The sequence below is a fragment of the Mauremys mutica genome, chromosome 8, assembly GCF_020497125.1.
Source record: "Mauremys mutica isolate MM-2020 ecotype Southern chromosome 8, ASM2049712v1, whole genome shotgun sequence".
Classification (NCBI taxonomy): domain Eukaryota; kingdom Metazoa; phylum Chordata; order Testudines; family Geoemydidae; genus Mauremys; species Mauremys mutica.
Window position 1 is genome coordinate 69,039,854 of NC_059079.1, and position 26,278 is coordinate 69,066,131.

At 47.7% G+C, this 26,278-nt stretch overlaps 1 protein-coding gene across 4 annotated transcripts in view; it reads left to right on the forward strand.

Moving 5' to 3' along the window:
- UAP1 (UDP-N-acetylglucosamine pyrophosphorylase 1) overlaps positions 1–24,011 on the forward strand; it is a 44,935-nt gene extending 20,924 nt beyond the window's left edge. Inside the window, exons 4-12 of one of the 4 annotated variants that reach the window (XR_006581533.1) lie at positions 390–562; positions 9,121–9,314; positions 11,048–11,191; positions 13,042–13,230; positions 14,144–14,191; positions 16,324–16,494; positions 17,011–17,277; positions 18,512–18,578; positions 20,348–20,409. Coding sequence is in view for 2 of the 4 variants with exons in the window: in XM_045026677.1 (XP_044882612.1) it covers positions 390–562; positions 9,121–9,314; positions 11,048–11,191; positions 13,042–13,230; positions 14,144–14,191; positions 18,512–18,578; positions 20,348–20,440 (908 nt within the window). In the remaining 2 variants the exon portion in view is untranslated. Of the gene's footprint in view, positions 1–389; positions 563–9,120; positions 9,315–11,047; positions 11,192–13,041; positions 13,231–14,143; positions 14,192–16,323; positions 16,495–17,010; positions 17,278–18,511; positions 18,579–20,347 lie in introns of those variants that run through there. The other 3 variants (XM_045026677.1, XR_006581532.1, XM_045026678.1) reach the window with 3 other exon arrangements.
- The last annotated feature ends 2,267 nt before the right edge of the window (positions 24,012–26,278 follow it).

Consider the following 26,278-nt stretch of genomic DNA (forward strand, 5'->3'; position numbering starts at 1 on the left):
TATGCTGCTCCTGCTAGGACTATTCCTCCTCCTCCTCCTCCCCCACAGAGCAGACAAAGACTGGTGCTGGCCACTCAGGGTTGTGTGATGGCTTCTCCTTGGCCCAGCCTCTGCTGCAGGGTCACAGTGTCAGTCCCCAGCCTGAGGGATGGGATGGAACAGGGCAACAGGGAAACAGACCAGGGGAGAGGCTATTTGGGTTGGGGTGTGCTCACAGGAGGCCAAATCCCACTTTGGCCCCTCTTACTACTGTCTAGTCTGTTCCCCTGGCAGCTTCCCTTAATCTCTAGGAACGTGCTACTCTCTGTGTGGCATCCAGCTGGGGACTGGCTCAAATAGTCACTCCTGCTGTATGCTTCTGGTGCAGTAATGTGTTCTCACCTCACCAGATGGCAATGGGGGGCTGTACCGAGCCCTTGGCGCCCATGGCATCGTGGAGGACATGGAGCAGCGAGGCATTTGGAGCATCCATATGTACTGCGTTGACAACATCTTAGTGAAGGTGGCTGACCCCAGGTTCATTGGGTTCTGCATACAGAAGGGAGCTGAGTGTGGTGCAAAGGTAATGGGGCTGCAGTGGGGTGGAGAGGGCAGAGGAGCTGGCTCATACACCCTTGAGTGCACTGGCACAATTGTCATAATCACACCATTGGCTGGCATCAGCAGCTTGCTCCCCATCAAGGCTGTATCCAGGCTCTTCTGGTCCCTCCGTCAACATGGGCTCTGTAAATCCTAGAGGAGATGGGACTATGTTCACTGCAGTGAATGCTGTGTGGTGCTGTTTTTTCAGGCTGCAACCATGTTAGCCCCTGTAATCAGGGATTGGATGTGGTGTGCTCCAATCTCTGTGCCTGGCACCATGTGATGCCACTGGCAGGAGACTGCACATCCCAGTAATAGGACAGTGCCTCTCCTTTCTCACATAACTTGATGGCCAGATGAATAGCTGATAGTTTGTTTAAATTTATAATCCCTAGGCTTCAGCTTCAGCATGGCCTTGTGGTTAAGAGACATGAATAGTCATCTTGAGCCATGTTTCAGAAAGCCTGTGCACCCAGGCACCTGTTTATATGTGGTTTGTATTGTGACGCTTTTCTCAAGTGCTAGATATTGAACTTTAATGTAAAGTTTAGGTTCTGGAGCCTGATTCAGCCCCAGGGGAGCAGTACTATCTCACTGAGCTGCCCCGATCCAGCCCCTGCTTCAGTGTTCTTGTTTCCAGTTGGTCCTTTTGGATGGCTGAGCTACTTGAGCGGGGAGTAGAGTAGGTGGCTGTTGCTATTTCAGGCATCAGCTCCTTAGTGGAGTGGCCATCTGCATGGCACCTGCTCTGTTTGTGTAGCACGTCCAACAGAATTACATTAAACATATTAGGGTTGCAAAGTTAATCACTCAAATTAGGAGATGCCTGTGCACCCTTAATCCAGTCCTCTTCTGTATGTAGTACAGCTGTTAATTACTTGATCACATACTTCTACCACAGGACCCCACCTCACTCAGTGCACAGGATTGATGATGCACTTTGAATGGGTATTGAGGATTTTGTCCTCATTCAGTGCATAGCCCATGCATTTACTGTTCGCCATCCAAATCCTGCCAAATACAGAATAAGTAACTCATGGGCTCTTCTGTGGTGCTCTCCTCATAGTCTTAGTTCTGTGCAGACATTACTGCATGTGGTATCTCACCCCTGTGAGATGAGTGGGTGATATCCCCGTTTTACAGCTGGGGAACTAAAGCACAGATTATAGCCAAGTGTCAGCTAACTTTCAGTGCCCAATTTGAGCAGCCTAGGACCTGATTTTTGTTCAGAGTACTTAGCACTTCATAACATTTCACATATTGAAAGCACAGCTTCCATTGACCTCCATTTGCAACTGAGAGTGCTCAAATACCTCAAGTCAAATACCAAGAAAATGAGGACCACAGTTAGTGCCAACCTGCAAAAAATCAGACTTAGGTTAAATGATTAAAAACAAACCTATAAGAACAGCCGTACTGGGTCAGACCGATAGTATCCTGTTTTCTGACAGGGGCCAGTGCTTCAGATGGAATGAACAGAACAGGCAATCATTGAGTGATCCAAATTATCCATATTTGTATACGATTAAAGTTGAAATTGACAGTCTGAGGCCCAAACTTACTATGATCTATTAAAACTATTTAAATAAATGTTTGATGAATGAGCTCTCAAACTTCAATGAATTAAAGGGTCCTGCTTTTTTACATCTTCTGAGGTGATCTCAAAAGTTAAATTTATAAATGTCAGTATCATAAAGTACATTAACTATCAATTTCAGGCTTTCCAGAAGAGCAGATGCTTGTATTTCAGTTCCTGTTGTGCAGAAAAGCTTTTGCCTTAATTGCTTTTGCCTTCAGTTTAGCTAGCAGTTACAGAGAACACTTTCTCCATTTGGACTAGTTAATTCAAAGTTGAGAAATCAACTGGGAGTTGATTTCAGTAAGTTAGGTGCTCAAAAATCCTATGAGGCATGTATGTGCATCTTTAGGTGTATAAGCAATTTGGAAAATATGGCTGGGGGCAACCTTACTTATTTGTTTTTATATAGTTAAGTAAAATTACCTTATTTAATAAAAAAAACAACTTTAAAATGTTTTTGTGCATTTTAAATTGAATTCCTATTTCCATCCAAATGTAGTTTGACCTAAATCTCAAATTAAGAAATACATCTTTCACCATTTTCTAACAGTCAAAGTAAATTAAGTATCAGAGGGGTAGCCGTGTTAGTCTGGTTCTGTAGAAGCAGCAAAGAATCCTGTGGCACCTTATAGACTAACAGACGTTTGGCAGCATGAGCTTTCGTGGGTGAATACCCACTTCTTCAGATGAAAGTAAATTAAGAATCTGAATAAATGTATGTTGAGCTATGTCATTTAAATTTATATTGATAGTGTGTCCTTCTTAGCACAAAGTACCCATCTATCTACTATATCTATTTAAAAAAGAGAATCTACTTTTATTTAAGAAAATAACTAAAGGTACAAATGCAAAGCACAATTCAAGCCAATTTTAACCTAATCCACCCTCTCTGGGAGAGAAGGATTAGAATCCTGTTTCCAGCAGGGGTGGCTCTAGGTATTTTGCTGCCCCAAGCACGGCAGGCAGGCTGCCTTTGGCAGCTTGCCTGCGGGAGGTCCCCAGTCCCACGGATTCGGCGGCAGCCTGCGGGAGGTCCGCCGAAGCCGCAGGACCAGCAGACCCTCCGTAGGCATGCCGCCGAAGGCAACCTGCCTGCCGCCCTCGCGGCGACCGGCAGAGCGACCCCCCCCCCCCCCCGTGGTTTGCCACCCCAGGCACATGCTTGGCATGCTGGTGCCTGGAACTGCCCCTGGTTTCCAGAGCAACATTCAGCTACCTTTTTTCCTGAAATCCCCTTTTTCATTCACTACCATCTCACACCTTCTGCAACAGCTGAGGCAGAGATCCATCAGACCACAGCCTTGACTCATCCCCAGACCAGGTCTGTCCTGTGCACTGAATGAAGCAGGGGTCATATGGAGAAAATAGTATGATCATGTAATTAAAGAAGCATCATAAGGTATATGCACAGGGGCCTAAATAAAAGTTGCCTGGGAAACCATAGTTCTGGCACTTCCAAATGACCATGTTCAGTTTTGTAATCACAAGTTTCTTAACATTTTTAATGTAATTTCCCAATTTTTTAAAATTTAAATGCAAACTTCATCCTGTAAAACCATGTTAGTGCTGTCATGGCTCATCAGCAAGGTCAGGACCTTCAGATTAACTGCAGCAGTCTCTCTTGATCTAATGGCATAACTGATAATATCTTTGTTGACCTGCTGCTAAGGCGGAAATAGACACATTTTACCCATGGTCTAGCTATGTGCTACAGAGCAGAAAAATGGTGGGACTAATCAATAATGAGTTCAGTTCAGGTTCTGAAGGTTTAGTGGTTACAGATCCTTCTGTTTCTGCCCATGGTCTCCCATCCCCTCTGCATTTCTTCTTTGTCCTCCTTCACCCCTTTGCATTACAGTCATGCAGGTGCGGGACCAGGCAGCATTGAAAACATAAGTCAGCTGTTATCACTGCACCCTGCACCACAGAGACCCCTGGCTTCTGGAAGAAGCAATTGTAGGGAAGTGTTGCTCAGGCTCAGGTCTTGATCAAGTAGGCTTAGTTGCTCTGGGGATGGCACATGGTCAGCCTGGCGTGTCAAGGCTGTGAAGCGATGGCACATGGTTGGTGCAGATGGACTCTTCAAAGAATTGTTTGGCCTGATTTGTGTTAATTCTCACAGGGAGAGCAAAAGGCACCTCCCAGACTCCAGCATTATGATGCCCCCACCTACATAAGCTGCTAGCGCTTCTCTGGGGAATGGCTGCAAGACTTCACTGAGCATGGGCAGAACATAGCTCAGTGGTTTCAGAGAACAGAGATATCTGTGCTGGATCTCTTAATAAGAGACAGCCGCCATGGAAAACTTCAGCCTAAACTGGTTATGTTCAGCAAATTTCTAAGCAAACAGGGTCATACAATGGGAAGTGGTGGGCACTGTAACTATAAGTGTTGGTATGTGCATTGCCTATAACAGGTGGGCAAACTTTTTGGGCCGAGGACCACATTGGGGTATGGAAATTGTATGGCGGGCCATGAATGCTCACAAACTTGGGGTTGGGGTGCGGGAGGGGGTGAGGGCTCTGGCTGCGGGGTCCAGGGTGGGTGCAGAAATGAGGAATTCGGGATGTGGGAGGGGGCAGTGGGAAGGGAGGGTGGGGTGTGGGGCAGAGAATGTGAGAGCTCTGGCTGGGGGTGTAGTCTCTGGGGATGAGGGGTTTGGGGTGTAGGAGGGTGGTCTGGGCTCAGACACAGGAGTTTGGAGGGCAGGAAGGGGATCAGGGCTGGATTGGGAGATGGGGAGGTGAGAGCTGTGGGTGAGGGGTTTGGGGTGCAGGATGGTGCTCTGGGCTGGGACTGGGGGGTTCAGAGGGCAGGAGGGGGCATGGGGAGGGCAGGGGTTGCTCAGGGCAGTGCTTACCTCAAGTGGCTCCTGGAAGTAGTGGCATATTCCCCCTCTGGCTCCTACGCAGAGGCGCAGCCAGGCAGCTCTGCTGTGTGCTGCCCCATCCACAGGCACTGCCCCTGCAGCTCTTATTGGCCATGGTTCCCTTCTGCCCCGATGCATAGGAGCCAGGGGGGACATGCCACTGATTCTGGGAACTGTGTGGAGTGGCCCCTGACCCTGCTCCCCAGCTGGAGCGGGGCAAGCCCCAGGCTCTGCTCCCCAGCAGTAGCTTGAGGGCTGGATTAAAATGGCTGGCAGGCCAAATGTGGCCTGCGGGCTGTAGTTTGCCCACTTCGGTCTATAAAAAATATCTGACTACAGTAGTGCAAGGGTGGAGCTGGGAAATTGGTGAACCTTAACCCAGCAGTGGGCTTCAGGGATGTCCAGCTAAAATCCTGACAAATGTAAACTCCCTGGGCTAATTAAATAATGAAAGACTAATTCCTGGGATGCCAGGTTAGCAATGCAAAGTCCAGATAAAGGGCACAGCCCACATCAGTGCTTCTGGAGCAAGCCTATCACCTGTTGGAGACTGCCAGGAAGAGCAGTCAGGAAACCTTACCAGTCCACGCAAAAAACCACTTGCCCACCCACTTAATAAACACTATGAAGCACCATACCATGCTTCCTTCTCCAGACACTTTTGTGTCATGTGCCTGCTGACTGGCCTTCTCTTTCCCTTGTGTGTCTCTGGCTAGTCTTTCATTTATGTGCACAAAATTCTTTTTCTCTGTTTCCAGACCCCTGCTGCACTACTGCCTGCTCACATCAGTTCTGTCTCTCTCCACCAAAGGCTTGATGCTTTTAAATCTTCCCCCTCCCCACAAGCAAACTCTCACCTGTGCTCTCTCTTAGCAGCAGTGGTTTAGAGCAGGGGTGGCTATTCCTGTCCTCAGTGGGGAAGGACTGCTTGGTGCAAACACTTCAGCCCCTGTTTGGCTGTTCTCCTGGGTTTACGGTTTCCCTTAATGATCCTAGAGGGCCTGGGGGGTTGGTATCTACCTTCTCTTGTGCCGAAGGGGGTGTGCACTGGAGCGACCGTACTCTTTGGCCCTCCCCTAGAGAGGGATGAGGAACTAGTTCCCTACTCTTCACCTTCCTGAGTAGGAGGGGGTTGTGGGGAGGCAGAGCTGGAGTGCCCTGCTCCTGGGTTTAGCTGGCCAAGGAGGGCAGAAGGGAAGTGCTTTGGCCCAGGGTAGGGGGAATCCAGTGAAACGGCGGGTCTCCCCTCCCTCTCAATGAGCCCGGAGTCTGGGAGTCTGGAAAAGAAAAGCTGCTGGGATGTAACGGTAGTGGTCTGCAGGGTGAGGTGCATGCACTCTCTCCTGATAGCAGAGGCAGTGTGTTTATAGGCAGGTGATAGAACACATTTCTGCTTTTCCCCCTCCACCGCGCCTCTATTTGGGGGCAGTAGACAGAGTTACTGGACTTATGAACAAATTAGAGGATGTTGTATTAGGCCGTGAGGCAGTCATAACAGTGCAGTAAATAAAGACCGATGGCTTCCAGTCCTTTTCAATAACTGGTGCTGTCAGAATTCCAGCAGGGCACTCTACATCTCTAGGCTGCTGACATTCTTGCTCAGCAGGTAACCCTTCATGGCACCGGCCAGCTCTGTGTACTGGACAGTCACAATTACAAGATTCAGTGCTCCTTTTATATTCAGACATGGCTTGCCTGGAAGAACAGAGCAGCTGTATCCCATGCATGCAAACACATTGGCTAGGAGTGGTTCCATGCCTCGCCTTGACTGCTAACTAAGGGGAATACTAAAATGCAAAGGCTTCCAAGATCTTGGCTCAGTCTGGCCCCTGAGGCTTCAAAGATCCTATGGGCTTAGCTACTCCATGCCCATTTAAACTAATGGCAAGAGAGTATTAAAGTCCTCTCAGTGGCCAGCTTTGGAAAATCTCTGCCTTGAGGAATTTCTTTGCCTGGCCACTACGTATCTCTAGCCAATAAGAATTTGAACCCAATTTCTTTGACTCTAAGAAGGTGGAATCTCCAGGTTCCCTCACAAAGCTTACCTTAGGTGAGCAGTATTTTAATTCTCCCCCTTTAAAAAAAGGCAAACATATTTAACGTTAAGCTGCCTGTGTGGCCTACACTAGGTATTTCCACAGTTACATGGTTGAAAGTATGTATAAAAATGGGATCTCGCTGAAATAGCTGCACAAACTCCACAGCTGTACAGGCATGGTCTTGTGCATAGATGGGGACCTGCAATTGCAATTCCTGGTTTCTATTCCCAGTTCTGCCATAGACTTAGAACTATACCCAAAGTTGTAAGGAAATGTGTGATTTTTATACCCGCTTAGTTTAACCACTGTAACTTTGTGTGTAGACATTCTTGCATCTCTCTTAAATCTGGTTTAGGTTTAGCTTGAAGTCATAAACTTACATTGGTTAGCTTGCAGATGTAACTAATTTTAAATCAGTAGGAATGCTAATGCACAAGTTGCACCAGTTTAACTAAACTAATGTCAGTTGGAGCAACTTGTGTAGACAAACCCTTGCTATGTGACTTTGGCCTCGTCACTTCACATTGATTTCTCAGCTTATCCCCGGTAAAAATGAGTTGCCTCACCAGGATGTGGTGAGAGTTAACATTAGAGATTCCTCTATGAAAGGCACTGAGTTATTGGTACTAAGCCAAAGCCCCTTTCTCCTGTTATGTAGTGCAGTCATTACTGGCATTCCAGTGCACTTCAGTGTCCAGACATCACATGGCAGCAGGCACCCGCAGGGATTGCAGCTCAAGTTTGAGATCTCGTCCTCTGTGCACCATGTAACGAGTGCAGCTGCTTTGCTAGGTACAGAATATACCTGTGGTGCACGAAGAGTGCCCCCCCCCCAGCAGCAGTGCTAGCCCCCATGATCCCCCTGCCCAAAGCACTTGTGATTGAACACCTCAGTTTGCACCAGAATGGCCTTCAGATTCCATGCAGGCAAGGAGACTCACCCAAGGAGGGACCTGGTACTTTGTAGTTCTGTGTGGGGAGTGCCCTGGTGGTAGGACACATAACTTTACCCTGTAAGACTCTTCTCTAGTGCCACACGAGGCTTCCCATGCACCCCCCACCACTGCTGAACACCAGATACTCGGCGGATATAAAACCGTGTCCACCGTGACTTATCATATCCATCTCTAACTAAAGATCTCAGTGGAAGGGCCTTCAGGGCATGCCTGCATCCATTCCTAGGAAACCCCCTTCTGCCAAGCCACTTTTATTTGCATCCAGCTTCTTTTGACGAAGAGCACAAGGGGGAGCTAACCCCACAAGCCATGTCTAGGAAAGCTCAGCACCCACAGCCAGGACCAAGTTTTTAGAAAGCCCAAGGCAGTGGCTGAGCTCTTTCATATTCCAATAGCTTGCCCAGATTCTCTAGTGTTCAGCACCAAGGTGAGCAGCCAGCCTGCCACAGAGGGGATGCAGAGACCTGCTGCCTCTGCAGATGACCCTTGTGGGCAAGGCCTGTTTCAGTGTGGCTAGATAGTCTCATTCAGCTTCTGTGCAGTGCAGCCCAAAGGGCAGGCCACTCGCTGCTCCGTTTTCTCTCCCCAGCTCCATGTCCTCTGTTGATTCTTCATGGATAATGTGAGCATGGAGTGTCCTACCAACTGCAGAGCCAGTTCCCTTAGCAGGAGGAAGACAGCAGTATTCTGTCCTTTGGTGCACCAGATGCGCCACAGGAGAAGAGCTGTCTGTGGGAGTGAAGTCCTCTCCTGGCAGAACAATGTTTCTGGGAAAAGGAAGCAGAGGACTGGATAGCCTGTGAGGGAGAGGGGCAGGTGCCAGGGAAGCACATGCAGGGGACAGGGCTTGGATGGAGGGGGCAGAGCTGTAAAACAGATTGGGATAAAGAGGGTTGATTTAGCCTCTCTCTTTTTCCTTTCTATGGACAAAAGCATCACCTAAAATCCAGTGTAAAAGTTGTGAACCCCTGTGCGAGGGGCTCCCACTCGTGCCCCTTTCTGCACTGGCTCTGGTAACCCACTTCACCCCCTTACAGGGACTTCCTGGACAAATGCCCTCTCATCTGAGTTCTCCTGTGTGTGTTTTTTGGGCAGGTGGTGGAGAAGACAAACCCCATGGAGCCAGTGGGCGTAGTGTGCAGAGTGGATGGCATGTACCAGGTGGTGGAGTACAGCGAGATCTCCCTGGCCACAGCACAGAAACGTAGCTCTGATGGCCGGCTGCTGTTCAACGCAGGCAACATTGCCAATCACTACCTCTCAGTGCCCTTTCTGAGAGATGTTGTCAAGTACGGGCAAGCTTGGGCCAGGGGCTGTGTATTAGTGCAGTGCCAAAGAGAAGAGCTGGGACTTGGAAATCTAGTATGGTCCCGTTGCAATCAGACAAAAGCTCTTGGGCAGCATCTCACTCTGTTAAACATTACAGGGGTTTCAGCTTTCCCAGAGCAGAGTAGGATGAGGGGTGGCATCTGAGTGTCTCCTTCTACCACTAATATTTCTCCTCCTAGCCCCTTTCTTCACAACCACCTTCCCTCAGCAGCAGGCCAGTGGCTGTGTTCACGCTCACCATGTGCGGTAAAGTCCAAGCTAATGGTGGAAGGCAGGAGACTTTCATCTCTGGTCAGAATGAGGCCGTTCTCTGAACTTTGTGGCACCCCTCAGGAAGTAGAAATCAACCTCAGTGTGCAAGATAGTTAAAGTACCCTGCTGGTGGTGTTCTCGCTATAGAGACAGCTCTCAGAACCAGCAGTCCAAACCCCCGCCCTAAAGTGACGTGGGTAAAATTGCAAACTACCTCTGCCTTCACTAGGTTCCTGCTTCGCTGACGTTGGGACCCCCTGCCACCCGGAAACAAAAGCCACTTACAGCCTTGCAGACAGGACAGCTGAGAGTTCGGGCATGATGAACGCTCTCCCATTACGTCTGGAATGAATTGTAACACCTGTCCCCAGGCCCACAGTCCCTCACTGCCCTGACTATACTGCACTACTGGCAGAAGCCCTAGCTGTCATGACTGAGCAGGGATCAGCTGCAGTATGTATTGTTGCCATTATTGTAGCCTCAGATGGCCTTCTGGCATGTCTGTTCACATGGTCATCATAGGGAAAGCCAGCGCTCCTGGGAGCGGACGTCACACGTCTCCAGATGTCTCACCACTTTAGAATAGTTCCTCTTGCTCTCAACCCCCTAAATCCTCTTTTCCATCACCCGTATACATTCTCTGTCCCTGGCAAGACTGGGACTGGTTAATAATGCTTCATTCCTTAATGTAAATGGAGCACGTTGTTTTGTGGGTTTGAGGCAGTTGGGAGGTGACTGCTGGGGCTGGGAATATGTGGACTGGGACAGTCACTGACAGGTAAATAAGGAAACAAAACAAAAACTGCTTCTAGAAACTAAAGCACAATTAGCAAGGGTTGAAACCCAACTGGACTGTCTAGCAAGGTTAACAGGCACTAGGATGCATATGTGCAGCCAACAAAGCATTGAGGCAAGGGCCAAGATCTGGCCCTGTACATGAGCTTCTTCCCCTCCACAAATCCCTCAGGAGCATCGTGTGCACAGCAGCGGGCCTGGAGTATCAGCATCGTGCTTTGTCACCCTCTCGTGCTCTGTCCACCAGTTTGCTCTGCTCTGCTCTCCTGCCTTTCAGCAGGAGGCAGAAGCACTGGAGTACCTGGGCTTCCTCCACTCCAGTTGCACAACCTGCAGAGGAGGTTGTGAGCCTGCCAACACTCCCAGAAGCTAGGGGAGAGGGGGACAGAATGGTTTGATCCAGGGGGCATTAAATGGGGACCAACAGCAGGAGGAGGGCAGGTTGTAGGGAGTTTGATTTTTTTGTATTCTGGCCATAGGGCAAGCAAAGTGCAGGCGGCTGGGGGACCAAAAGAGGAGGCAGCTGGGAGGACGATACACCCTCATCATTCCCAGCTGTTCCTGGGCCAGAACGACTGGAGGACAGTGACAGCTAGAACATGCCTTCTAACTAGGAGGTTCTGACTCCTCTTTCTTGCCCTGCCAGCATTCACGAACCTCAGCTGAAGCACCACGTGGCTCAGAAGAAGATTCCGTACGTGGACATCACCAGTGGGCAGTTGGTCAAGCCAGACAAACCGAATGGCATCAAGATGGAGAAGTTTGTCTTTGACATCTTCCAGTTTGCCAAGTATGCCCTGGGCTCTGCTGCTTGTTACTCAGATGGTAGAATATTGCTGTACCCTCTTCCGGGAGCTGCTCCAAGGAGGAGCTGGGCATGCCAGGTGTTACTGGCAATTACTGTATCGGGATTGGTATGCTATAACCCAGCCCGGACTTGGCCGCTCAGTGGCAGTGGTCTCCCAACAAGGACAACATGGCTTGGTCAGAGGGCTCCTCCCCCAGTGTAGTTACACTCTGGATTCTGTTACAAACTGTGTAGGAAGCTGTGCTGTCACATGCAGATGACGTGGCTCTCAGCACAGTTTTGAGGAGGGCTGACTGTGGTGGCTCTGGCTGGTACAGATAAAGACTCGGGGTCCAGCTGCAAGAGCCAGTTCTGATGCCCAGTCCTGCTCTGAGTTCTGCCCAGGCTTTGTTCCCTGGTTTGTTCATTTGCCTCCTTGCAGGCTGGCAGCTGCCCTGTCACCTTTGTCTGGTGCACTTTCCACTGCCCTTTAGCCAAGAGAGGAAGCAGCAGGGCAGGGTTGGAAAGTTCTGTGCTTCCCGCTCCGGCCCTCACATGGTCTCGCATTGTGGGCTGCTGTCACTTCCTGCCTTAGGTTGGGGAGTGGGACCAGAAACCTTCTGAGGTAGGCCAGTCTCCTGGAATTGGGATGAGAAGCTTCTCAAACTCCCTCTGGTGCATTGCCAGCCATCTTGGTCACATCCTCTGCTGGGAACAGCCTGAATCATGGAGCTCTTGTCAGAGCAGAGTGGTCTCTGGACTGACAAAAGCCACCTCCAGCAACAAGGAAAATGTGTTGTACAGTAACTCCTCACTTGAAGTCATCCTGCTTAACGTTTCGTTGTTACGTTGCTGATCAATTAGGGAACATACCCAGTTAAAGTTGTGCAATGCTCCACTCTTACATTGTTTGCCTGCCTGCTATTTCCACAGCTGGCAGCCTCCCTATTCCCCCTCCTCCCCACAGCACCCCCCCGCCTGCCGGCAGACCCCACGGATCAGCCTCTTCCCCCCGCTTCCTGCTGGTGGCAATCAGCTGGCTTGCAGCGTCTTGGAGGCAGTGGGGAGGACTCAGCATGCAGGCTCCCCCTGCCTCTCCGTGGCAAGCCAGCTGATTACCTAGGGAAGGAGGGAGGAGCGAGGACTCAGTGCACATGCTCCCCCTCCCTCCAATGCGGCAAGCCAGCTGACTGCCTCTGGCCGGAGGGAGGGGGAAGGAGCGAGGACTCAGTGTGCCTCCCCGCTCCTTCCCCTGTCTCCCAAACACCAGCACTCAGCTGGCTTGCGGTGTTTAGAAGGGAGGGGTGGGAGGGAGGACGAGCCAGGACACAGCGTGCAAAGTAAAGGGGGAGAAGAGGCAGGTCAAGGGTGGCGGTTTGGGGGAAGGGGTGGAGTGGGCAGGCTGAGGGTTGAGCCCCCCACCCCTGGTGCTTGCAGAGTAGGGGAAGCTGCCCTGGAACCTACCCCTCCTCCCCCATTTAGATTAATTCTTATGGGGAAATTGGATTCGCTTAACATCGTTTCACTTAAAGTCACATTTTTCAGGAACATAACTACAATGTTAAGTGAGGAGTTACTGTACTCCCCACACTCAGAGCAGGGGACACAGGCTCAGGGCTGTAAGGCCTAGGTGGCTACAGATTTTACAGACTGAGTGGGTGCAGTATCTCGGCCCAGAGGAGCTAATTGTGACGCCACTGGCATTATCTGTGCTGCCGGTTGCTGACAAGTCTCTGGGATGGAGAGAAGAGGAGAGGCTTCCTTTCAGCTCCAGAGAAGTGAGAATAAAGGGAATCTGTAGCAAAGCCCTTCTCTTTGACACCAAGCTGTTCCCTGCCTTATCCCCACTCCAGACAGTTTGTGGTATACGAAGTGCTGCGTGAAGACGAGTTCTCTCCTCTGAAGAATGCAGACAGTCAGAATGGGAAAGACAACCCCACCACTGCCCGACATGCCCTCATGTCGCTGCACCATTGCTGGGTCCTCAATGCTGGAGGCCACTTTGTGGATGAAAATGGCACCCGCATCCCTGCGATTCCCCGGTAAGTTGTTGTTACCTGCCCTACCCCTGCTTCATCCCCACAGAGCAGGCTCCTTTACCGTCTCAGTGGCTGGTGGGAGAAGAACAGAGACATTTCATTCTCAGTTTGTTATCTAGCCTTGGGAACACAAGGGAGCCCCATTGGCTGTCCTACTGGGGAGCACTCTTCCTGCCCTCAGGTTTTAAAGGTTCTTTCTGGAGAGTCTTGGCCACTTGTGACTCGTGTCATCCAGTTGATGTACTGTTCTGTTACTCAGCTGAGCACCTGTCTTGAGTAGGGGGCAGCAACTGGTTTGTCTGTACACTGAAGAGAATTCTTTTCATCCCATGGATTCAGAGCAGAGAAAATATTAGCAAATAGTTCCCAGCCGCTGTGCAACCATTCAGTAACCAGCAAACAGATCCTCTGCGGGCCTGTGCAGAGTCATTACCTGGAGCTGATGGCTAGTTGGTCACTACTCTGTGGTGGTCCAAGTGCCACCCACAAGTGAAATATGGCTTGTGGAGCTCTGCCATGTGGTCCATGGCCACTGCTACTGGCGGAAGTGCATCCTGCAGAGCTCAGTGGTGTATTGCTAGTCTCCTGTAGGCCGACCTCTGCATTAAGGATAGCTGCCTTCCCCGGCTCCTGACCAGCTCAGGCAGTTGGGTTGAGTTTGTTCAATACAGTGAAGAGGTTACTAGAGTTCACCACTACACAGCCCATCCTAAGGAGCAGCTAGAGTTATAATGTATCCTTGCCGGCAATTGTGCTCTCTGCTGCTGGCTGTCCCCCTCACCAGCTCTTCACCGCAGCCACCACTACTAGGGGGTTCCAGGAAGGGGCTGACGAACAGCTTTACCTCCTAACTTGGTTTAGTTCCATTTCAGTTTGTTTCTGTTCTCTTTAACCCTTATTTATTCCCACATAACAGCTTCACAAGTGGAAAGCCAGATGCCATCACAGCTGATGTCAATTGCAAGTAAATATCCAGTGCCAGGCTGTGTACATCATGCATGGTGATGGGGCTATGCTTAGGTACTAACAGGCTCTGCATTTCACTGTAAGGCCAGGTGCCTGGTGAGAGGCAGTTCGCCCTGGTTGGTGTGCACCGCTTTCATGGTGACTGGCTTCTGATTGGGAGCTACTAACAGAAAGGTAGTGAGGGTGCATGCTGGGAAATGGAGAGCATGGCCTGCTAAAGAATCCTGTATCTGTTGCTTCTCATGGTAGCTAGATCCAAAATCAATTATTTATAATATTCCATGTGTTCTTTCTGGGACCTGTCTCATGTCCAGGCTTCTGTGTGTTAATTCCTAGTGCTCCTCTCAGCAGTGGGACGGAGTGGTGTAACTTGAGGCACAACTTAGCCTGGCAGTTGGAATTTGGGTTTACAGTTTTGCTGATGCAGGAGCCAGGAAAGACTTCAGCTCCCTTCTGTGGCTGTGCTTTCTTTCTCTCTAGTATGTGGATCTGAATCCGATACACACTGGGAAAAGGCGAGAGAGCGAACCATGTAAAAATGGCATGGGAGCTCTTCAGGTCCTTGCAACGTAGGCAGGGGTTGGTTGTGGCCTTCTGTCAAACTGTTCTTCCTGCGCCAGAGACTGGCTGGAACTCTAGCTACCATCTACGGGCCCAGCTGAGCTTGCTGGCATTTGAACCTGTACTTCCAGAGAGTCTGTGTATTTCAAGCCATAAATGGAGACCATCATCTTCAGTGTTCATCATCTCAGGCCTCACACTAGGGAAACTAACTGGAAAACAATTTCCTTAGAAAATTAGGAATTGGGGCTATTTGCTACGTGAGCCTTGTACTGTACGTGTTTGGGAGATGGTCTACCTTGGACTCTTTGGGAGACAGTGGTCATTCAGACTTGCTGCTTGCTTCTGTTATTCATTTAAATGCTATTCCTGGGGGAATTCTGTGCCACTGCACACCTGCAGAAACATGTTCCCCCTACACACACACACACAGATTCTTTTTGCTTTTCCACAGAAAAATGGTTTCTGTGAGGAAGCAAAGAGAAGCTGCACCAGTGCTCACTCACTGCTCCCTGGCAGCGCGGTTGTGTCTATTTGGCCACCCCTGGCAGGCAGGGGAGAGGTAAGTCTTGGCCCAAGGGAAGGAAGGGGACTGGGGATGCCCCGGCTGCCCAGAGACGTTAGTACCAGTTAGGCGGAGGGGGAGGAGGAGGACAATAGAGACAAAGTTCCTCCTCCTCCTCTCCCTCCCCTGCACGGAGCAGCCAGGGCTGGGTCAGATCAATCCCCAGAAACCTCCCCCGGCTGCAGGAAGCTCTGCACTGCTGGGGGTGGGGCTTGGCAGAGGAATCTGGGTTCAGGGAGTGAGTCTTGGTAGGGTGAGGGTTCCGGGTCTGGGCAGGGCAAGGTTTGGTTGGGGGGGTCTCCAACTGCATAGGGAATGGGCGGACAGGGGGAGCAGCTCCCTGTATAGTGACCCCTCCCCCACTTCCATGGCCACTGGGGGAGGAGTCACTGTACGGGGAGCTGCTCCCCCTGTCCGCCCAACCCCCATGCATCGGGAGCCCCCCCTGCACCCAGAGCCTCCCCCCAAAGTCCCCCACTCCCAAACCCCCACCTCCCGAGTCTCACACCCCCTGAATTGAATACCTGGACCCTCACTGCACTGAGCCCCACCCCACCAAGCCCCACTCCTCCCCGAGCCATAACCACCTTCACCGGGACTCCACTGCAGAGTTCCATTCCCCCTGCACCCAGAACTCCCCAACGAGCCCCTGTGCATCCAGATGGTGCCACACAAAAACCTGGTACTCTTGAGGGAATTCTGTGCCAAAACATTAAAACATTTTAAATTCTGCATATTTTATTTGTCAAAATAACACACACCATTTCAATTATTTTGGTAATTTAATACTTGTCAACAAATAATTGAAAATGGTGTGATTTTTATTGTGTTATTTTGACACAAAATATGCAGAACTTTAAAATACTGTGTGCAGAATTTTTAATTTTTTTGGCACAGAATTCCCTGGGGTGAAGATGGAGTGTTTGATTGAGAGCTAAGAGCTGGGCTGAGAGAAAGCAAGAAAGACACACCCCTCCCCCCTTTAACTGCTTGATCTATGTCAGGTGATAAAGACATCAGTCACTGTGAAGCTGGGCAAGATAAAAATCAGTAAACGAAGGGAAAACATCCACCCCTTCACCTTTCATCAGAGCAACACACTCAGAGTGCTCTAGTACGTTGTGGTCAACTTGTCCAGCAGCTTGAATTCAAACTTTTCCATTCCCGCCTATCAGGTAAGGCATGGGAGAGGGTGCCACGACAGTGAACACTGCTAGATATGCTAGAGCTTCCTGAGGTATCATTTAATAATCAGCATAGCCCTACATGTGCCCAGCCACATAAAGAGTGGAATTTTACTGAGTCCGACATGCTTATGTCCCAGCCCTTCACACGTAGAGACCACATCCTTTTTCCCCTTCCCCCAGCCTCTCCAGCATATTTCCTCCTCTACTTCTGTCCTGAGATGCCGTGAGTTCTAGTGTCACAGAAACCGATTTCCTGAGACTCTCTTGGCTTTGCTTTGAAATGGAGTATGGTTAAAGAGAGGTCTCTTTCTGTTTGTACTGTAGTAGAACCCAGAAGGTACACCCATGTGATCTAGGTACTGTACAAACACCAAAAATCGGTCCCTTCCTAGAGAGCTTAGTTTGGCTACTGCTATCACCCAGAATGCACTTAATTCTCATATAAAACCCTTTTTGATATCGTCCACCCTGTAGAACCAGTACAAGTTGGTATTTGTATTACAGAAACAGTTGGAAGACCACAACTGAGATCGAGGACCCGTTGTGCTAGGTGCTGTACAAACTTAGTGAGCCAGCCCAGGCCCTGCTGCAGGTCTTAGTCTAACCAGACAACAAAGGGGAGCAGGAGACGGGCACAGACATGTGATGGGACTGCCCCAGGTCACCCACCAGGCCAGTGGAACAGCTTGGGATAGAATCCAGGTGTCCTGAGTCCCAGATCATGCTGCCTCCCAGAGAGAGTAGGATTCTGTCCTCCTTGCACTGCATCAGGTAACGACTGCCACTTCCAGAATTAGCATTGTTCAACACAACAGAAAGAACACAGCCATCGAACTCATGTTGAGCAGCTCTTTGCTCTGGAAGTAGCCTCACTGATTTAGGTCTACGCTAGAAAATTAGGTTGGCATAACTACATTGCTCAGGGCTGTGAAAAATCCACATGGCTGAGCAGCAGTGTTAAGCTGACTGAAGTCCCTGTGTAAACAGCACTAGGTGGATGGAAGTTGACCTAGCTGCCACTTCTCAGGGAGGTGGATTATCTATGCCAATGGGAGAACAGCTTCCATTGGTGTAAGTAATGTGTACACTGAAGCACTACAGTGGTGCAGCTGTGCCGCTGTAGCATTTTAACTGTAGACAAGCCCTATGTGGGCCTGCTTGAGGACTGCATTTCTACCACCTGACTCATGCTAAGTAATATCTGGCCTTCAAGTACAGGGGGTGATACTTACAGAAACTTACAAATTGAGCAAACTGGATCTGAGAGCCACTCAAGGGTGACTAAACATGGGACAGCAGTGGACAGGAGATCAGTACTTTTTAAAGCCTTTCAAAATATCTGCTTAGGAAGTTCTCCATCTCGTGTGGCTTCCTGGTAGAAATTTCATTTTAAAAATGGTGAGCTGCATCCAAAAAGTTTTGCCAACAATTGTTGGAGTCAGAAGAAGCAAACAGCACATGCACCACTTACAGTATAAAACACACCTCCAGCTTCTGAATTAAGACTTAAGGAAAACCCTGATGTTAGACTGGAGTCCCTGCATGCCCCAGAGACAGTCTGAGGCATCCTGAAATGGCTACAGCTCATGCGTCCTTGCAGACAAGCAGTCTGATATAACATGGGGGAGGGGCTGATCATTGGGAACAAGAGAACAGGGTCGCACTATGTCACTTCACTGAGTTCCCCAATCAGTCACTGCCTCTGTCTCAGGCTTAGCAAGCATCAATCCTGCATGCACAGCGGAGGCTTGATGAATCTGTGAATGAGCCAGGCATTGGAAGGCAGTGCATGAGTACCGGCCATGTTCGTTCCTTAGTATACTGTGCTTGCCCCTTGCATTGGCATCGGGCTAGTGTACACACACGGTCTGCGTATACAAAATGCAGCTGCTTGCACCTGGAAGGCTGCTGGTGTTTAAGGGCTGAATTCTCCAGGGCTCTTATTGATAGTCACCGCAACTAGAAGCATCTGTTTCTTAACACAACTTTTCTCTTTCTGCCTTAGTTTGAAGGATGCTAACGACTTGCCCATTCAGTGTGAAATTTCTCCTCTCATCTCCTATGGTGGAGAAGTAAGTTTTATTCCCTCCCCCCTCCCCGACTTCCTTCTAGTTGAAAATGCATTTGTAGACTAGCTTAGTGAGGTTTTTCAGGTGACTGAGCGGGTTGTGCAGATTATGATCTGTCTTAGAGCAGATTCTGTAATTGAAGGGGGAGGAAGGGAGGGGTAGAGTTGGCTTGTTAGAGATGCCCAGAATTTCTCCTGTTGTGAGGTTACCTAGACTTTACTGAGTTAGGCAAGGTGCATCCTTGATGCTCTGGAGGTGGTTTGTCTAGACAGGGCCTGACTTTGCCCATGCCTAGTGGAGTCTGCATTGTGTATCTGCTGAGCAGGCAGCTGTGCTTTGGCCGTCTGGAAATATCTCCCCTTCAGCTATTACTTAGTGACTATTACTTAGTGACTATGGCAGTGAGCTTGCAGCTGTCGGAACAGTCTTACAGTCACTGGTGTGTCCCACTACAACTGGATGCATCAAAATTATGCAACACCTTACAGTACATGATGGTGCTGGCTCTTACGTAGGCCGCACATTAGTAGCTGAAGGGAGTATTGCTGGATTCTCTGTGCAGCTTAAAGCCCTTGCTTTGAGTTTCATTAAGACCAGCTCAGCGAATCTGAAGCTGGCATTTATTGGAAAGAACCAATTCAGTCCACAAGATGCAATGCAGCCCCTTTGACTGGTGGCATTACACGCTCATCAGTTCAGTACAACTTAACTCTTATGTCCTGTCCACACTGCCTTTTAACCAAGCTTGTAACCGGTTACTGCCATGGCTTGCTCTAAGCAGCATTGGCCAAACTTGGCTAGGAACCGTGGCAGCAAGGTGGCCCAGGTTGACACGTTGTCTTTCTGTAACTGGTACCATATGGTCAACTGGGAACAGCAAATAGGGACTGCCCCCAGCCATGTTCTGGCTTGGCCATTCCTTGTGCAGGAGGACATCCCAGAATACCTTGCTGCAGATGCTGCTCTGCATACATGTCTTCAGAGCGTTTTGTCAGAGCTGCCCAAACTCCTCCAGAACTCACTGAAAAACCACTCTTGGGCAGCATGGTAGATGGGACATACCCCCAGAGCTGTGATGGCAGAAGCCCTGCTGTTTAGACCAGTGGTTCTCAACCAGGGGTACATGTACCCATGGAGGTATGCAGCAGTCTTCCAGAAGGTACATCAACTCATCTAGAAGATATTTGTCTAGTTTTACAACAGGTTACAGAAAAAGCACTAGCGAAATCAGTACAAATTAAAATGCCATAGAGACAGTGACTTGTTTCTGCTGCTCTGTATACTATACATTTCAGTGTAGGTACAAGGTTTATATTCCAGTTGATTTATTTCATAATTATATGGTAAAAATGAGAAAAATTTGTCAGTAGTAGTGTGCTGTGACATGTCTGTGTTTTTGTCTGATTTTTGTAAGCAAGTAATTTTTAAGTGAGGTGAAACTTGGGGTATGCAAGACAAATCAGAGTCCTGAAGGGGTACAGTAGTCTGGAATGGCTGAGAGCCACTCCTTCAGACAAAACAGAACCTTGTATCTTATAACTGGTTAAGATGATGATTGCAATATTGCAGTTAAAGGTTGTCATGCGGATGGGCCCAGAGCATTAACTATTTAACCAAAGCTTTCTGCTCTGGAATGTCACTTTAATTTGCTCACCCCACTTGGTTAAGTATCTAGCTCTTGTCCGTTAGCAGGTAGAGTCATTCTTAATGCTGCTAAATCCACTGGGTTGTTGTCGCCTGGTTCCTAACGGCAGCTATTTTTCTCCTTTTAGGGTCTGGAAAAGTATGTGGAAAACAAAGAATTTCATGCGCCGTTGATCATTGATGAAAATGGGATCTATGAGTGGGTGAAGAACAGTGTATAGACTCTTTTGCAGGAAGCCAGCAGACCCAGCATAGCTTGTGACTTTAACTGTCAGACTGTGAATCCAAACAGATGAAGATTGTAGCTGTAAATTGTAGGGGGTGATCTTGCCCTCTGAATTCCCTGGCTCATGGCACATGATGGTCTCTATATTTTAATTTGAAAAACAAACACTTCAGTCAGTCCCCTGAAGCTAAGTACAGATGTGGTGTTGCTCTCCACGCTTTGAGCATAGGCATTTATTTTAAATGTGTATAAAATAATAAGCAATTGTACATGCTGAAGGGTTTTTATGGTACGAGGAGGGGTTCATATTACATTTTATTTTTTCCTCAAATAGACATGACTATCTTTAAAAACAAAAATAGGATCGATGTCACTGTCCACATTCTGCCTTTTTAGAGTCATCATTTTGTTAGCTAGTACATCTGTTTTGGCTTCTCATACACCACATTACTAGGTATTATGTGCATGGTATTAATATAACATACATTAAGTATGTGGGTGTTGGGAAGTTATGTTAATTGATTGTATTATGCTCTTCCCACAGTTCTGTTCACCTATGTCAAGTATCTCATAACACTGCAAAGTTGAAGTAAGCTTTGGCATTAGAAAATAGGAAACCTATCAAAGCAAAGCTGCATAAATACCTTGTACCAAGTGCAGTTAGGGAGTACTTTCCTGGCTCATCAACACTTGGAATGTAATATTCAGAACAAGATATGGGAAAGTATGGGGAGAAACCAAGAACAAAGCTGGCACAAACTAGTGGGTTAAATTTAAACTTTAACTGGACGTACATGGGTCATTTAGCTTGTAACAATCACACTATAAAGAGAAGTGGGTTTGAGGGCATATCTTTGAAGCACACCTGTGAAAGGTGAACACGCTGCGAGATAAGAATTGCTTCCCAGAAGGAGGGTATGTATATTTCCTCTTCGTATTGTGCTGTTTTGTCTTTAAGCAATAAATTTGGCTAGGCTTGTTTAGTTGGTCCCTTGAACATTCTTAGGCCTGGTTTACTCAGGAGGATTAGGTTGGTTTAACTATGTCAGTCGGGGGTGGTGGAAAATCCACTCCCTTGTATAGCGTTGTTAAGTTGATCCATCGCTTTAGCTACTGCCTCTCTGGGAGGTGGATTACCTATGCTGATGAGTGAACCCCGCCCATTGGCATAGATAGTGTCTGGACTGAAGCATTACAGTGGTGCAGCTGTAGCATTTTAAGTGCAGACAAGCCCTTAATAATGAACCATAAGTGTAGTCAAATCAATTGGTTATACCATTAATCAATCAATAATTTGGCAAACCAGGCCAGGGGACGTTAGCCAAGCATTAGTCAAACCCGTTTGTCCTGAGGTCATGAGCTAGCCAGTTGGATTTGGAATATCAGTTTCCTAGAGGTTGGACTTTGGGAGTCCTTGCCAAGTCGGGGGAAAAATTATAATAAGTGTTACTTTGGCAAATAACTGGTTAACAAAGATTATGGAAAGCAAAAACTGCTTTCTGCACATAAAGCCATATTTTAAGAATATTTAAAGATTAATTATAAGTAAAATGTTTTCTGCACAAAATACCCAGATAAAGCAAAGTCTAAAGTGGCCACTATTTGCAACAAAACACTATGTTATGCTAAAACACCGTATAGAAATATAAAAATATAAGCCATAGCAAAGGGAGAAACAGGACATTTTAAAGCATGTTATCATACAGTACACAACAGACCATGGCAGTGATTTGGTCACATTAAAGGCAATCCAAAAAGTGATCCATGGAGTCATGTATGTAATCTGTTTAAATTGGAGATGGAGGGAAAAGGCAAAAAAGGGAGAAGACAAAGAGCAGAAAGAAATGGGTGTTTATACACACATTAACCAAAGCAAGGAAGGGCACTACTGTAAACAATTTTGAGGGCAGACAAAAGCAGCAGGCACTTGGGGAACAAATACAGGTTTTGCAGGGACAGGTAGCAATCCCCACACTCCTCCCGGAGCCAGGATAAAAACCAGAGGTCCTGGCTCCCAGCCCCTCCTTCCTCCCTCCCTTTTCCCCAACCCCATACACATGCACAGAACCACTTCTCTCCCAGCCGATGATATAACCACCTCTCTCTAATATTTTTACTTTCAGTTCTAGCTTTTTCTTTGTCCTTTCTCTGTCAAATCCTCCCCTTCTCTTTTATATTCTTCATTTGGCTTAGTTTGCTGAACTTGCTGCTGCTGTCTGTGCTTTGGAATGCCCTCACAGAATTAAGTATCAGAGGGGTAGCCGTGTTAGTCTGGATCTGTAAAAAAGCGACAGAGTCCTGTGGCACCTTATAGACTAACAGACGTATTGGAGTATGTGACATGCATCTGACAAAGTGGGTATTCACCCACGAAAGCTTATGCTCCAATACGTCTGTTAGTCTATAAGATGCCACGGGACTCTTTGTCACTTCTCACAGAATTAATTAATTTCCCTTGGCTTGTGCCTACTTCCTTTCCTATATCGATTCTGTGACTTCTTCCCTTCCTGCAATTTAAAAAGTGATAGTTATTACAGAAACCCCTGTTGCAGAAAGAGACAGAAAAACTAAAAGAAACAGATTACCAAAATGCCAAAGGTAAAAGCTTTACTTTAAATAAATTCAGTAAAATGAATAATTTTAACCATTCTGGAAATCAATAACTAAAGAAGATATGGTTGCCAAGCAACAGAATGCTAACTCTGCTTTTGATCCTAAAACTGCTCTCTTTTTTTTTTAACTAGACACTAACTAATTAATATATACATGGATTTTTCTTATTTCTGTATAGTAGTATTCTTAAGGTAAAAGTATTGTAAAGTAATGTAAGTTGCCTTAAGTTAACTAAATTGATACAACTGAGTGGGCAAATAAAATAGGGATTTTAATCAATTCTTATTAAAAGTTTTTTTAAAAAAAAAATAACTTGCCTAATTGTTTAATTCTTTCAACTTTTTGTTTTGTAGCATACCTTGCCATAGTAACTTTTTTAACTCTTACTGCTTCATCTTGTATATTTAAAATAACAATTTTGGCACCATTTGTCTTTAATTGTAAGTAATCCTATGTGTCATATGTTGTCCTATGTGTTATGTTTTGTGGATCATGTGACTATTCTTGCTTTTATTTTATTTTACTATATTTTTCAGTTTTTTTGCAACAAAATCAATTTTGCATGCATCATTATAAAAATATGTTTTTAACATTAGTGGTACCACACTATTTTGATATTATGATTGCACTTCATAATACCACTTCATTTTTTCTGCAAAGTTCAAAATGGCGTCAGTTGATAAGTATATGTACATATATTTCTGTCTCAAAGAATAATTCAACTGCAAACAAATAAAATGTTTTAAAACTGGGGGGGAAAAGGCCTCAATGCAAAAAACAACTTTTAATAAGATCATAACTTTTTTGTTATAAACTTGGTTGCACCTTTATTAAATATTAAAATATAGTTAAATTATTTTATAACCAAAGTGTTTAAACTATAACAATATATATTATGTCTCATTATGTTGCACAATGTTCAAGTTAACCAAATAAATTTCAACAGATTTCTCTCTTTGTCTCCCAAGCACAAGCAAATGTCATAAGAATTTATTAACCTCAAGGGTTATATAAACCTTCATTTAAACTTCATTTTGCTTTAATTTTTATACTATTTTGTTTTGTGCTGTGTTTGTGCTGTATTGTTATAAAAGTTTGTGCTTTAAAATAATTAAAGTTTAATTGCTATAACATACAAATTAACTATAAGAACCTTGGGTAAAAATTCTGTTGCTAACTTTCTTGTTAAAACAGAGTGCCCTGGTGGTAGGTGGGGAGGAGCACAATTAATCTCACAAAACATTGTGATCACTGTCCTGGCATCAAGCACTATATCTATTATGGAAAACTAGTAATGCACATGTTAAGGAAGTAAGAAATAATGTCTTTATGCAAAAAGTGCAAAAGCATCTAAAACAGGTATATTTGTACTAAAGAATTGGGAAACTCAAAACAAACAACAAAATTATTTTAACAAATGAGTAAAAGAAAAATAATAAAAGAATAGAAAACTAGGCCCCGCATCTGTCATAGCCTGTGCTGAAGCATAACTTGTTTAATCAATAGCTTGGTCTCCATCCCATTGTGAGCAAACTGAGTCCATCTGTGTATAAATTTGTGTTACTGGAAACAGAAATGTAGAGAAGTCTATTGTATTAAGAACATAAGAACGGCCATACTGTGTCAGACCAAAGGTCCATCTAGCCCAGTATCCTGTCTTCCACCAGTGGCCAATGCCAGGTGCCCCAGAGGGAATGAACAGAACATGTAATCATCAAGTGATATATTCCCCATCTCTCATTCATTAGGTTAGTTGTATTAACCAACATAAGCAGTTTAAGAGTGCATACCACAGACCGGAGCCACCAGAATATATCAGTGTGCAGTGAAGAAGTTCTTATTCGAGTGATTGCTCATATGCATTCCAGTTAGGTATGCGTGCGCCACGTGCACGCTCGTCGGAAGATTTTTACCCTAGCAACACTCGGTGGGTCGGCTGGGCGCCCCCTGGAGCGGCGCCGCTATAGCACTAGATATATACCCCTGCCGACCCGTCCGCTCCTCAGTTCCTTCTTACCGCCTGTGACAGTCGTTGGAACAGTGGAGTGCAACATTGCTGACCTCCACAGCCCTAGCTTCTCACTTGTTGTTTCTCATAGTTGTTGTATATAGTTACTTAGATTAGTTTACTAGTTTGTTGTAGTTAGTGGTTAGTTAGTTAGGGGAAATTGAGGGGCTAGCCCTTTTTCCCAACCCGGTGCGGGCTCATGCCCAAGGCACCGGGATTTAAGCCGTGCTCGGCTTAAATCCCGATGCCGATTGGAGACCCTCACGATTTGTGCCTGCGGTGCTTAGGAGAGTCTCACCTTACAGATAAGTGCCGCATTTGCAAGTCCTTCAAGCCAAGGACAAAGAAGGAGCAGGACTTTCGTTTGAAGCAGCTCCTAATGGAGTCGGCACTTAGCCCTGCGGTGCCGGCACCAGCCGCTCCGCGGACACCTTCGGTACGGAGCGCTCCAGCGGTTCCCATCCGTTCCGGTACCGAGGCCTCGAAGAAGCAGCAGCCGGCACCGGCCCCCCGGCACCGTTCCCTCTCTCCGTCGAGGAAATGGAAGACGGCACAGACTTCCTCCAAGGTCTCTGCACCTGGACCTGTTGCCCGGCCTCCGGCACCGGCACCACCGACACCGACGGCGCATCAACCGTGCGCTGTACCGTTGACTCCGGCACCGCAAGGGCCGTCAAGTCCGGTACCTCCTTGCTCCCCGGTGCACACCGCGGTCGAGCTCGCTCTCCCGTCGACGCCTGAGACCTTTTCGACGGCGAGAGAGCTGATAGCGTTGACGGAGCCAACGCATCCTCAACCGCCGGCGCGGGTTATTAAGTCAGCAGGCAAGCCGGCTATAATGAGGCCTCCTTCCCCTGACAGGCAGGACAGACGTTACTCCAGGTCCTGGTCCCGGAGACGTTCCCGTTCTCGCCGCTCCAGATCTCAGCACCGCTCGCAGTCCCAGTACCACTCTCCATCGCGGTACTGGTCGTACTCGCAGAGACTATCCCGGTCCCGGTCTCCTGACAGGCGCTATCGGCACTGATCCGGCTCTCGGTACCGTTCCCGGCACTGGTCCTCACGCAGCCGTTCCCACCGTCGGGACTCGAGATCCCGGTCAACCTCCCGGCACCGGCGCAGTAGATGGTCCCGGTCTCATTCCCGGCACCGCGAAGACCGGCACCAGTCCCCAGCACTGCCCAGGGACAGACCAGCGGCGTCGACGGCGCA